The sequence below is a fragment of the Entelurus aequoreus genome, linkage group LG12 (assembly GCF_033978785.1).
Source record: "Entelurus aequoreus isolate RoL-2023_Sb linkage group LG12, RoL_Eaeq_v1.1, whole genome shotgun sequence".
Taxonomy (NCBI): domain Eukaryota; kingdom Metazoa; phylum Chordata; class Actinopteri; order Syngnathiformes; family Syngnathidae; genus Entelurus; species Entelurus aequoreus.
Window position 1 is genome coordinate 25,586,143 of NC_084742.1, and position 14,494 is coordinate 25,600,636.

The 14,494-nt window shown below is 40.3% G+C and overlaps 1 protein-coding gene across 13 annotated transcripts in view; it reads right to left on the reverse strand.

Moving 5' to 3' along the window:
- The window catches only part of LOC133661820 (neurexin-2-like), a 957,097-nt gene that overhangs the window by 405,960 nt on the left and 536,643 nt on the right, over positions 1-14,494 (reverse strand). For all 13 annotated transcript variants that reach the window (XM_062065342.1, XM_062065337.1, XM_062065335.1 and 10 more), the window contains 3 exons: positions 13,806-13,925; positions 12,963-13,344; positions 12,289-12,479 (listed from right to left, as the gene is read on the reverse strand). In XM_062065342.1, coding sequence (XP_061921326.1) covers positions 12,289-12,479; positions 12,963-13,344; positions 13,806-13,925 — 693 coding nt within the window. The remainder of the gene's footprint in view (positions 1-12,288; positions 12,480-12,962; positions 13,345-13,805; positions 13,926-14,494) is intronic.

Below are 14,494 nucleotides of genomic sequence, written 5' to 3' on the forward strand. Positions count from 1 at the left end.
TGCAGTGTTGAGTTAGCGTGTCTGGAGTCTGCATGTGATTTGCTTAGTTTGTGATTTGTAATTTACCTGTGGTTGTTTTCCTCGTCCACTACTGCGCTACCTGATTTTTCCTAATATAATTACTTTCTACCTGCACGCCTGACGCCTCTGCATTGTGTAGTCATGCCATGAGCTGCTATGCACCAACGCAATTGGGATTTGTTATATATTGTATACATTATATAATAACATAATATAATAATATAATATATCAGTATATATTATATACTGTATATATAATATGCAAATATTACATACGTTATATTTCATATTGCTACTATGGTACATTTTTAGTCTACTTTATACCTTTTGTTTTCGCCCTCTTTTTGTGCCCTTGTGTGCATTAGCCTTTCCATCCTCTGTATCTGAGCTACTATGTGGAACAATGTCCCTTGTGAATCATTAAAGTTTGTCTAAACCACCCCACTCTGTGCAAAATACTGGTGTGTATATTCATTGCATTCCACTGTGAGTGAAAATGTCTGAAAGGGCTTCAATGGGTTGCCAATTCTTATTTTGATAGGTTTACTGTGTCAGCACATAAAACAGATTATTATTTACACACATGAACAGAGGTTGAACGTGTGCTTTAATGCTTATTTTGACAAACACCTGCAGGCTGTACATAACCCATAATTATGAGGACAGGCAGTTATATGGATCACACAGGTTGCGCAAAACCTTGTATATAAAAATACAAACCAATGTAAGTATTTATCTAGACTTTTTAGCAGGTCCTTAAAAGGTTTCAAAATAGTGTAGAATTATAACACACTTCATGCTTTTATTCCCTCTATGAGGTGTCACTCTGTGTTCCGCGCATCGCCACGGCTGAGACCTTCAAGTGCACTTTGCTTCCTCTTACTTTGCCCTGTCACTGCCTTTTACCCTCCACTTCCTCGTATTTGTCTTGATGCTGCGACTCGTTTTTTGTGGTTTGGCGTAGTACCTTAACCCTGTCCTCCTACCTCTTCACTTTTTTCTCTGTCCAGGAAAAAAAATCAACACATAAATTGCTAGAGTTAAAGGGGAACTGCACTTTTTTGGGAATTTTGCCTATTGTTCACAATCCTTATGAGAGACAATAAGACAAAGAGTGTTGTTGCTTTTTTCAGTCTAACATGTACAAATCGGCTTGTTCTAGGTTGCTAGCAATGCAGCAATTATTCTACCTCAAAATCACTTAAAAAAAGCATTCAAAAACTGTCACAAATACTTAATTTACGTTCCGTAACCTGTATAATTAACAAATTGTAGCGACAATGTTATTGTAAGAGCTAACACTGAGGAACTCTCTCTCGTGCGTAGTAACACATCGGCGTGCTACGGTATTAGTCGTGAAAGCTAACTACGGCAGGAGGTAAGCTAGCTTCTACATCAGCAGGAAACTCGTTTGAGTTTACAATGCACAATACACTGTGATAGAACACCAATCAGTGTTGATTGAAAAACATGAACAATCATATTACAGTATCTGTAATATGTTTCGTGTTTTGCTTGTACACAGCTAGCCAGACATATGCTGTCTGGCTAGCTGTGGCTGTAGACTTCACTCAATCAGCTTCTGTCTGCTCCACATTTCACCCTCTTCTTCATGCTGGCTTCTATAGTAATTCATCCTCCGTGTATTCAGCTTTAAAAAGATAAGGTTGTGAATCCTCATTTGTCCAAAAATAGTCGTATTTGTTGTTTGTAGATGTAGATCTAGATGTGTTGTACTTGTATAGCGCTTTTCTACCTTTTTTAAGGAACTCAAAGCACTTTGACACTATTTCCACATTCACACACACATTCACACACTGATGGTGGGAGCTGCCATGCAAGGCGCTAACCAGGACCCATCAGGAGCAAGGGGGAAGTGTCTTGCTCAAGGACACAACGGACGTGACTAGAATGGTAGAAGGTGGGGTTTGAACCAGTAACCCTCATATTGCTGGCACGGCCACTCTCCCAACTTCGCCACTCTCCCAACTTCGCCACGCCATCCCCTACCCCTTTGTTACCAAGTCTGCCATGATTAGAACACACACAAGCGTTTTGTTTGCAGAAGTAGGAACAAACATTGTCGGAAGTGCGCTGCTATGGAAACGGAAGTCAAAGTTCGGAAGAATTCAGTCCCCACATTGATTAAAATGATCAAAATACAGTAAATATTGAACATATTACGTATTGCTGTGAACATGTGTGTAACTGCATTATATATAGACTTGCAGTGTGTATAGAAAACGTTGATGGAGAGTTTTGAAGTTGTTTTAGAGGGCTTTGAAGGCTACAACTATGACACCCATTAGCCACATCTTTCATCCATCCCCCATCCATTTTCTATCGCTTATTCCCTTCGGAGTCGCGGGGGGTGCTGAAGCCTATCTCAGCTACAATCGGGCGGAAGGCGGGGTACACCCTGGACAAGTCGCCACCTCATCGTAGGGCCAACACAGATAGACAGACAACATTCACACTCACATTCACACACTAGGGCCAATTTCAGTGTTGCCAATCAACCTATCCCCAGGTGCATGTCTTTGGAGGTGGGAGGAAGCCGGAGTACCCGGAGGGAACCCACGCAGTCACGGGGAGGATATGCCACATCTTTCAAATGTTTTTTATCCTTTTTGAAATCCTAATAAATAAATAAAAAAGACATATGTGTTCTTGTCTCTAATATAATGATTGAACGATAGGCAAATTTCCAAATAAAGTCCAGTTCCCCTTTAAGAATTTAATTTGCCTTTTGTTGTGATACAGGTAAAAAATGTAAAAGCATTTGTGGGCCAGCTGGCACAGGCGGAGCTTAGGGGTGTAACGGTATGAATATCCTTACACACTATATATTAAGTGAGGAACAGGAAGTGCAGCTGCCCAAAGTCGTGTGTCTACTTGGTAAACAAATACAGTGCAGTCTAACTTTTGACAAGCTTATGAGTCGAGGCTAGCGATAGTGCCAAAAATAATGATGATGCTTACTTTGCATCTCGTAAAAAAATGTTTTTTTCCGACACCTTATAACGGCAATTAGTAATATCAACATTTTCTGCAATGACACGCAATGTTGATAGCGTCCTACCCCTACATTTCACTAAACGTGCATATGAGCTCTGTTGCTTCTGTGCTGCTTGTTTGCTACATGCTCTGTGTGCCTCCAACGTACCGGCTGTGTGCAGAACATGGCAAACAGACAGCACACAGCAGTAGTGACAACTTCAACAAGTTTTCACCTTAAAATGTGCACATCTTTGTGAAACAATTGGCATGTCAGAAAAATTTAACAACAAACAGGCAAAAGATCCAACTGGAGAAGGAGAAGAGAAGGCAAGGGATTATTTTTTTCTTCCTGCATTTTTGTGCCGTTAACATTTTGCCTATAATTCCAAATCCCTATGTGAGAAAAAAACAGTATTTTCTCTTGTATATGCATTTAAAATTTAATATAAGACTCGTACTAGAGTATGTAGCTAATGGGAGTCATACATTCCGCCTATACTACTACTTTGCATGCGACAAACTGCTTCACGTTTCAAGCGTTTCACTTCCAAGAATGACTTGCATGCCTCCTGAGAGGCTCTGCAGCCATTGTTATTTGCTGCGCGCCAGTTGGATCGCTAACTTGCAAGAGCCTCCACATTGTCAAGATTGATGGAGAAACCTACAAGGTGCTTCTTGATTACGTCTTCAAATGTGCAAGTTATATCAATAAATCAATTGAACCTGTGTTTTTTAGGGTGACAATGTTCTGCATCAAGGTTGTTGGTATTGTAGTCCTGTCCACCACAGATCACAGAGGTGTGTTGGAGATGGAAACATCAGTGTACAGGGTTACAGGTTGGGCAAGGACAACTCTCTTTTTTAGGCTTATCTGCAGGTCAAACTCTTGGCATGCAGAGTCAAAAGATGTGCAAAACAGTTGTATTTCTGTCTCTGAGTGGGTGGCAAAGGCAACATTAAAAGCATAAAGCTGTTCGCGCACCAGAGTGTGACATACTGTGGTCTTTGCCCCCTGTCTGGATAGATTGAACTGTGGGTATGCAAGAGGATGACAGAGTTTTCAAGGAAAGCACGAGATAGTAGGGCAGAGAAAACATTTCAAAAGAGTGTCGGAGCAAGAACACAACCCTGCTTTACCCCACATCTCATTTGGAATTTGTCAGGGTGAGTGCCTTCAAACTGCACTTTTGCCTTTATGCCATCAGTAAATTCAGTGATCACCTTCAGTAAACTAGGGGGGCAGCCAAGTCTTTGCAGGACAAGGACAAGTCCGGATCGGCTGACATAGTGAAAGGCCTTGGTCAAGTCCACAAACAACAGAAAGAAGAGATTTGTTGACCAATGCACTTTTCCTGTAGTTGTTGAACGCAGAACACCATGTCTACTTTGGAGTGACCGGCACAAAACCCACACTGGCTTTCAGGGAGGATGCGGTCTGCAAGGACTTTTAGTCGGGGTAGAACAAATATCTTTCCGGCAAGACTGAACAGAAATGTTCCTCTGTAGTTGTTACAGTCTGCACGGTCCCCTTTATTTTTATTGATGGTGATGTTAGCTTCTCGGGGGACGTCTGGGAGATATCCACTGTTCCAGCAAGACACAACCTGATGGTGTAAGACTGAGGTGAGGGCATTCCCACCTGCCTTGCAAACCTCAGAAGGGAGACTGTCAGCTCTGGGAGACTTGTTGTTTTTAAACGTGTTCATGACAGATTTGATTTCCTCATTGGTGATGTCAGCATCCAGGTCAGTCATAGGGGGGAACTCAGTAACCGCAGCAGTCATTGCCAGTGTGTTGGCCCTGACAGGCAGGGCAAAGAGAATGCCATATTGTTCAGCCCATCATGTCAGTTGAGATTCCAGATCAGTCAGAAATTCACCTGCTCGGGAAGGGAATCAAAATGACTTTTTGGGGGTTGCGCCTAAAAGCTTCTTTCAGACCTACTAAGAAACTTCAAATGTTGCCACTGGATGCACATGACTCAATACTAGGGATGTAATGGTATTATAAATACCACAGTATTTCGGTTTCAAACTCTTCTCAATAATACCGTGACATGTGACGGTATAAAAGGAAAATTAGGTGTAATTTGTTTTTGGTTTTTTTCCTGGCGTTTAAGCATTGGCCAGGTCTGTAAATAAACTACATCTCCCAGAATTCTCTGCACCACGTGGAAACGTTAAGTTGGGGGCGTGTAACGCTGTAAGCAGAAAGTGAAGTGTGTTCATACTCGTCACTACACGATCGATACAGGAAGACACAATCGGTCCACGCATGCGTGAAGCTACATCAAATCCGTCAACTTGTTTTACGCCGTCTCAGTTAGCGTGGTTTTTCTTTTCGGTAATATTTATCTGAACAACAATGTCATATAAAAGATTAAATACAAAACAAAACAAGCGTTACTTAAGAATACAATACATATTTAGAAACTGTACGGATTCGTACAGAAGCCTGAACGATGTGCTCAGCAGCTTTAAATGGCAAAGAAATCCGTATTTTCTTTACTAGCCTATTCCAGCTGCATTAGGGTAGAAGGCAGGGCTGGACAAGTCACCAACTCAAATCCAGGTCAGAGGTCAGTGTAGGGGCCTAAGTGACTATGACTGTGACCGGGCCACAGTTTGTGTGAATGCGCAGTGAGGAGAGGCGTGGGGAGATGGGCATATATTTTTTTCACTGAGGACAAGATCATGCTTTGAATTGCAAAACCAACAGCATGCATTAGTCTGTCGCCATTTAGGAATCTATTCTAAAATATGGTGTGGTTTTTTTCCAGGACAGAACCAACGCCGGTCAGCCAGGATATACTCAGGGCAGCAACAGACATGTTGAGGCGAAGTAGTTTTGTATTATTAGGGCTGATTTGCGAGGTGAGGCGCAGTCCATCCCAGATCTAACGGCCAAGAGAGCGTACACTCCAGCATGCAATGGACATATATATGTGGTAATTGAAGGATGTCGACTCAGCCTGTTATACAGAGTGCTCCAGAGTTGCCAGTCATGGCGGCATAATATTAGAAATCATGGAGAGAAGAGATACTAATAACTGAGAGCTCAGGTTCAGAATTTTGTGAAAGCATGCTTGGCCAAGACTAATTTATACCTCCGGACTCAGTGCAATAGGTTTCTTAAAAGCACTCTAAAAAAATTATTAAAAAACTGCCAATTATACTCTATTTACATGCCGTGACCTGCTTTGTAATCAAGTATTAGTGACATTGTTGTTGTTAGAGCTAACATTGAGAAACTACTCCAGGTAACAAGGCGCCTTAATCACAAAGAAGTCACGTAGCTACTGTAGCTATTGACATACTGAGCCGATGAGCTGCTGCATCACCTCTGAGTTGGTAAAAGTTAATGCTAGATTATAAATAATGCCTCACACTAGTATAGTAGAACGTTGTGGCCATAAGTTTAAAAGTTAGTCAACTTTGACATTTAATTTAGGCCTGAAGACATTGCTAGGAAGACTCTATAAAATACACTTTTGCTTACAGCATTTTTTACCCGAGGAGTGAGGGTTATGATGAATTAATCATCTAAACGGGAGAACACAAGTCTTGTGCTGAAAAATATAAAGCTCCCATCAGTCGGCATTCCACTGAGCGCGAGCGACCATTGTACATTGTGTGATTGTTTCATTATGTTCGTAGTTTGTATTTCTTGTTTAGCACTTAGCAATATTATAATGTTTTGGATTATCATTTGTCCCAAAGTATTTGTCTCATGAAGTCTGACCTGATAAGTATTATTGGTTGTAGTAGCAAATAGCAAACACAACGATGCACTCTATGAAATAAATGCACCGCAAAAATGTTCCGGCAAGGCTTAAAATGACCAAAACATGGTAAATATTGCATGTTGTCATGGACGTGCCGGTTGCTACATTACATACAGTATATACTTAACATGTGTCTGTAAAACGTTGTTGGAGGTTTTTGCTGGCATTTATTTACAATTTAAAATGCATAACAAATAAATATGTGTGATTGTGAATGATTGGCAAAATTCCCCAAAAAGTGCAGTTCCCCTTTAAACACAGAGCACTTTATTCTGAAAATCAACCGGATTTAGTTTATTTACAGTATCTGTAATACTTCCCTTCTCGCTCTTCCCCTGTAGCCAGATACTGTAGCCAATCATGGTCCCTATTTTTTGTAATAACATCACATCATCAGCTATTGAGGTGAACACATAAATCATTGTTTGTCTGATTATGCAGGTTATGATAATGGAGATGTGAATGGCAAATAAAAAGCCATAGCTCATTCTAAGCAGGTAAGAATAGTTGTTGATTAAAATTGTTAATACAAAGAAGTACGAGGAAGGGGATTAAATTGACAACAGTGAAGATGAAATGGTGACAAATTAATGGTGGTGTGTTAACAGGAGGTCAGGTTTTCGTGCATTGCACAACCACCCTACCCCAACCCTAATACTTTGATTACAAAAGGCTAAAGTTAAGACAATCATCCCATCTGACGCTAGGCACAAATCCAGTTACACGATGTGTGATTTGTTTGGTTATTATCATGCAAATGCTCTCAGGGTGTGCTTTGGCAGGGCTTCATTATAAAACCTCCGCCTCCTTTGCCTTCCGCAATACTCCGCCAGGTGCAAATTGAAGCTGTGTTAAAAAGTAAATTATATAGAAGAAGGCATTCCACTCTGCAGGGAAAAAATACAAAAATCATGTAAAGCTTGTTTCTCCACCTTGGGCTACAAGTGAATATTTAGTGTTTGCAAAAATTGGTGTCATAAGAAAACACAAATGACAGATACAATTTAAAGGACATATAAACATATATAAAAACTGGAATTAACTTTCCTTTCAATTAATCAAAGAGACTCTTATAATCCGCAGATGTATGGTCTACAAAATAAAATAATCACCAGGTTGTCTAATTAGAGCCAGGTCAAAAAACATTGCAATTAACAGTTGTGGCCGTAGGAAAGCACCTTCCTGATGTTTTTAATCTACAAGAAGGTAGTACATGCATTTGAAGTAGCATGGGTACTCAGCATCTGGCAGCTTTATCTAGGTCTGCGTGGGTTTTCCAATAGCATTATGTGTTGCAGTTACATCTGTTCTGTTTTTGCAAATATACTTGTTAATACATGTGGGTTCAAAGACATTTACGCTTTCTTTTACAGAAAGAAAAATGTGTTACATATAACGAGTGTTTACATTTCATAATTTTTAGTTAACACCCACTCCCGCTTTATGTAAATAAACCCTACAATATAAGTTACAGAGCTTACTAAATTCTCTAGCGAACAGCAATGAAAAACTATAGTATAATCAACTGTTCACTTCTTATCTGCTTTTATTATAAGCAAATGGTTTAAATGTTTTTTAATCTTAATGTTCTCCACTTTAAAAGCTGTATGAGATTGTATTGGTCCATGATGTCCTTTTAATGTAGTCAGGGAAAAAAAACGAACAAGCAGTCTTAATTAGATAATTCTGCCCTGTGTGAGAAGAAATGAAACATAAAATACTGTATATGGACAAAAGGATCACACTGTCCAGCCACACAATCATTTTCTAAGGAACAAATAGGTGATTTTGGTATCAAAATGAGCACCAATGCTAATTAGTTTCAAGTGTTAAAGGTCATGTTTGAAGGGAAACTGCACTTTTTTTTCTGAATTTTGCCTATCGTTTACAATCCTTACGAGAGACAAAAAGACACAAGGTTTTTTTTGCATTCTAATTTGTAAAAATTGTCTTGTTGTAGTTGGCTAGCAATGCAGCTATTGGTATCAATCCATTCTGCCTCTCAATCTCTTTGAAAATGCATCCAAAAGCCGCCAACAATACTTCATTTACGTTCCGCAACCTGTATAACCAAGCTGTAGCGACATTGTTATTGTATGAGCTAAAACTGAGGAACTGTTTATCTAGCGTAGTAACACATCGTTTAGCGACGGCATTAGCTGTAAGCTAGCTGCGGCAAGAGGTAAGCCAACTGCTGAGTCAGCAGCTGAATGGCTTTTGAGTTTGTAATGCACAACAATGCGATAAGACACCACTCTGTAAAACATGTACAATCTTATTACAGTATACGTTACTGTAAGTATTAGCACACATTTAATGTTTTGTTTGTACACAGCTAGCTCAACAACATATGTATGTAGTTGTAATAACACGCATGCCGTGCTGCATGTATCATAATCAATATTATAGTGACTCACTCGATGGACATATGTCCTTTTGGTCCAGCTGACTGGTGACAATTTTTTTTCCTGTTGATTTTGGGTAAGTACGCAGCATAGCTTAGCTCCGAGTTCCGCATTTACACCGTCAAGTCACGCCAGCCTCACTTTCTCGGCTTCCGTCTGCTCCAACCTTTCACTCTCTCTTTGTGCTCGATAAGCTTCTTTAACCAGCAGTTCATCCTCCATATATTGAGGTTCAAAAAGAAAAGGTTGTGAATCCTCTTTTTTTTTAAATAGTCGTCTTCATTGTGTGTTACTAAGTCTGCCATGATTAGAACACACGCACGTTTGATTCCAGAAGTAGGAACACATATTTGTTGCCGTAAGTCGGAAGTGTACTGCTATGTAATGCTTAAAATGACCAAAATACAGTACTTATTGTACATATTGTTATGAACATGTCTTTTACTACATTATATATATACTTGCAGTGTATATATAAACTGTTGGAGGGTTTTGAAGTTGTTTTAGAGGGCGTTAAAAGGCTACAACAGTGACTCCCATCAGCTGCATCTTGCAAGCGTTTATCATCTTTAGAATCCTAAAAAGAAAAAAAAAATACATATGTGTTCTTGTCTCTCATGATTGTGAACAATTAGCAAAATTCCCCAAAAAAGTGTGGTTCCCTTTTAAAGTTTTGGGGTGGCTGTGGATGTGTTGTGTTCAAATGATTAAGTACATTTGCTTCTTCGTACTCCTTTTCCAACACGGCGAAATGTGTAAGTGTAAATATGGGATGTAAATTTGTGACGTACTGTATATCAGCAAATAAAAAAATTCCATTACCATTACTTCTATGTTTACCCTGAGAGTTCAGCATATTATAAATGGCTTTCTTTCATAGCCCCTTATGCTGACAAATTGCTTATTTTTATTTTGCTCATCCAAACAACAAAGAGAGTGAAAATAGGGAGCCTTGTGCACGCACACAAAAATAAGCCTCTTTCTTTCCGCAGGCAAGCTCAGCAAACGTTCTTGTCTTTAACACACAGGTAGAAGCACACCAGAGAAATTGTGGGAATTGCTTATTGTTGCTATTTCTATGTGTTTGATTCCCAGACCGTTTTGTGTGTCTGTGAATATGCCGCACAGTCAGGGGAGAATGCACAGCAACGCCTGCGTGCATGTGTGTGGTGTGTTTATAGAGATGTAATTCGGTGGGGGAAATTGCTGGAATGTGCGTTGATGTTTTTGTCAAGAGGATTCCTGGCGCTGCCTGTGTTTACTCTGTGGTTGGTACATGACACAGCACTACAACAGCACATTATCTATGAAAGAGCATTGTCTGAATGGCGTGAGGAATGAACATGACGGCACCCTTTCATTTCTGAATACTTCATTCAAGACAGACAATAAGCAGGGGTGTAAAAATACATCACTAAATGGCACTATTGTGGTTTGGAGTAAGGATACTAGTGTTGTCATGGAAACCCTAGATCACTTTCTTAGTGGGACATTCGTATTTTGTCATTTTTTATTTTTTGTTAGTTTAAATTACATATTAATTTATTAATAGTAGTAGCAGTATTGTTTTATTTGATTCTACAATGTAATACAAATGTTCCAATTAAAACCTCTATTCGAGCTATGGCTGTAGGCCACCTACTGATTTAGTATTTTCTTCCGTCATCTGAAGTATCAGCCCATGGTATCATCAGCAGCATTAATGCTGGCAGAGAATTTTGCTTTTTACCAGTGATGCCACGATCCCGATTCATAATTGCCTTTTTTAACTGATTGTTGATTCGCTGATGAGCTGCCAAATCCAGCTGCTCTTTACAGTAACTGTGTCCCAGTGTTTATATGGCTAAAGAGTGTGCTAACATGAAAGGCTCCTTCAAACGAGATGCATGCTCAGGGGGACACAATTATTTTTATTTTTCCGAATTCTTTGTTACAAACATGCAGGTGTTGTGTGTGTGTCTTTCCAGAAAACTGTCTCGAATTTGAGAACAAGCTGCAACAAACTACTTGGATGTATCCACAATGCGAAGCTGCTTCTAAGATACTAATCCTCACCTCTATGGTGGAAAATTAAGTGTTTCTTCCAATCACTGGATGACTAGAGGAAAGGGAATAGCAGGATAACACAAAAAGCTAACCGCTAAAGATTCAATGTAAAGTAGGGGCGATCGATCCATATGTCGACACTATAGATACCTAGTATAGTATCAGTACAGTAAATAAACAATAGCAAATTGATTAGATCGATATTTGTATTTACCGTTACAACATTTTTTTGGGTTGTTGTTTTTTATTGTTTCCAAACTCAGGAAATAAGTCTCTGGATACAGGAAGGCTTTGAGGTCAAAACCCAAATTATTTAAATGTTAGCCCATAGTAATGTTTGCTTTTGTTGATTAATTGTGGACAAAACACTTTATTTTGTTATATAACATGGAACACTTCATCTAATTGACAACAATACTAGCAAATTCTAAATGTAATAATATACGCTATAAACAAATGTGTTATTGTGTTTACTTTATTTACTAAAAACATTTTCATTTCTGTAATATATTTTCAAAGTATCAGTATTCGAAAGAAAAGCGTTAATTGGAGGTCCTGGGTTCAATCCCTGGCTCGGGATCTTTCTGTGTGGAATTTGCATGTTCTCCCCGTGACTGTGTTGTTTCCCTCCGGGTACTCCGGCTTCCCCTCACTCCAAAGACATGCACCTGGGGATAGGTTGATTGGCAACACTAAATTGGCCCTAGTGTGTGAATGTGAGTGTGAATGTTGTCTGTCTATCTGTGTTGGCCCTGTGATGAGGTGGCGACTTGTCCAGGGTGTAAGCCGCCTTCCACTCGAATGCAGCTGAGATAGGCTCCAGTACCCCCCGTGACCCCGAACGGGACAAGCGGTAGAAATGGATGGATGGATGGGACAAATATTGCTATTGTGTTATGCAATATACTTGTTGACAAATTACCATGTGGTCAAAAAAAGGCATGTTTTCTTTTCCACATTTCAATATACTTAAAATACTTATAAAAAAATAACTAATTAAATATATACATAATTGTTTTTACGGAATATTACCTTTGAGGTCCAGGTTCCGTGCTCCATTGGAGTGCTGAGTCACGGTGTGCGAGTCGATCTTGAGCATATGTACGTTATTAGCGTCCCGGGACACCACCACGTTGTGCCACTGGTTGTCATTGAGCTGCTTGTCTGAGTTTCCCTTCATCAGTGACGGGCCATTGCCAAGGTCAAAGACATAGTGGACGTACCTGGGAAGGAAGGTCCGAACAATGACAAAGATGATGTGTATGTGTTCAGTGTTCCAAATATAATTCATCCACTGTCTTCGTTACCGCACGGGTTTGTCTGGAGGTGCTTGAAGATAAATTACCCTTCACTGGCTCCATATTTTTATGTCAGCCATTTTTTGGTGTTTTATTTAACACGTGCACAATGGATACACAGCCTAAATCTTAGTTTAGTGCACGCCTGTGCCTAAAACACATTTTTTGTTCAATGGCAGGGCCTTCTTGCAGACATATTTAGGGTTTCGGGGGGATAGGCTATTTTGGCTGTTGCATTCATAACAAAAGACGGGACTTAATCTTTAGCTCTTTGTGTTCTCTGCTAAACAGAGAACAAGAGGAAGAGAGAAAAACAAAGCAAAAGCCTGTTTTATAGTGTACAGTGATTATAAACATTTGCTTTGAGTTTGTCCCCTCGGATCCTTAAAGAACAGTCGTGATGCTCACCCTTTTACCAGTTCCACAACAATGAAGTCGCTCCCATCTCCAGAGTTAAAGAGCATCAGGCCATCGGGTGTGGTGGTCTTAAACTGGAAAAAGAGGTGCATTGAGGCGTACGCCTGCAGCGTGGCCAGCGCCAGGTAGCTGCCTTTGGTCCGGAAAGTCACCGGGTCAGCGATGATGTGGCGCATGCCAAAGCGGGCGTTGAGCTCGCAGTAGGAGATGTCGCCGTTTTTGCACTGGTCTAGGTAAGGCACCCCGTTAAAGGCTAGGCCCTGCAGGTGACCAATGAAGTTGGAGGGCACCACAGAGATGAAGCGGCGCTCTGTCATGATGCCCGTCTCGATGTTGTGGAACTCCAGACGTGTGTGGGCACCAGTCATCTGGCCTGGAATGATGGGAGACGCTGATAAACATAATTCATTTGGCAATGGAACATGTCCAGTGAAATACAGTACATGTGCAACGTTAAAATCATTATACCCATTCAAATAGGGTTGGAAGTTTATCCTTTAAATTTCCTTTAATTGCATATAATATTATTGTTAATGTCATTTATTTTTGCATTTGGCTCCTAGAACTGGTAGCTCTTGTTTTCCCTTTTTGTCAACATGATAAACAGGAATAACATGGTCATCCAAGGCATCCATCCAAGACATGCCGTGCCCACTTCATCCCCTTAATCAAGTTTACACCTCTCTCTTGACCTACCGGTATGTCCGTATCATCCGCTTTTGCCTGAGGCTCCGAAATGTGACTTGACATAATTTTAACCTGTCATCCTTCTGCTTGGCGTTTTTGTTAGCAGCTGTTAGCTCTTTCACTGCAATGCTATTACTGCTAACACACCTTCCACTGTGACATTGTCCACAGAGAGCTGCAGGCTCTTGCCTCTTCGCACCACCTTCACTGTGTGCCACTCATTATCGTTCAGCTTCTGACCCGCAAACAGCGTCTCGGGTCCTTTGCCTGCGGACAAGCAAGAGAGTGAAATCACAGCATTGCAAGAAGTTCTGTGTTTGTGTGTGTCTGAGTATGTCCACGCTCCACACACAATAACCACGCACGGTCTGTGACAGGAAGTGGAGAAAATCCAAAGACGTTCACACCAAGTATTTTCCTGACACATTATGACGTACTGGCTAGATCTATAATAGAAATAAGCTCTGCTTCATCCTATTCCCTTTCAGACATGTATAATTGTGCAAGTGTAAACATGTGATGATCTTTATTGTAAACACATTTAAAAATATGTTCAATATAAGCCACACTAAAATTGTCACATTCTGGTGGTAAGTTTGCAAGAGTTATGTTACCAAATATGCGGAAAGATGGCAGGAAGCAGCATGCAGGTAAAGAAGGTATGTTAATACTCTCGAGGCGAGATGGGTATAAATAAGGGAAGTCATTAGCCAACAAGCAGGTGGGAACACTAATAACTGAAGGCAGGTGTGTAACAAGAATGTAAACAAAGGAGAAGTAGGTGTGCTGGCAACATAAATATACACTAAACCAAGAAGAAGAAGAACAAAACCAAC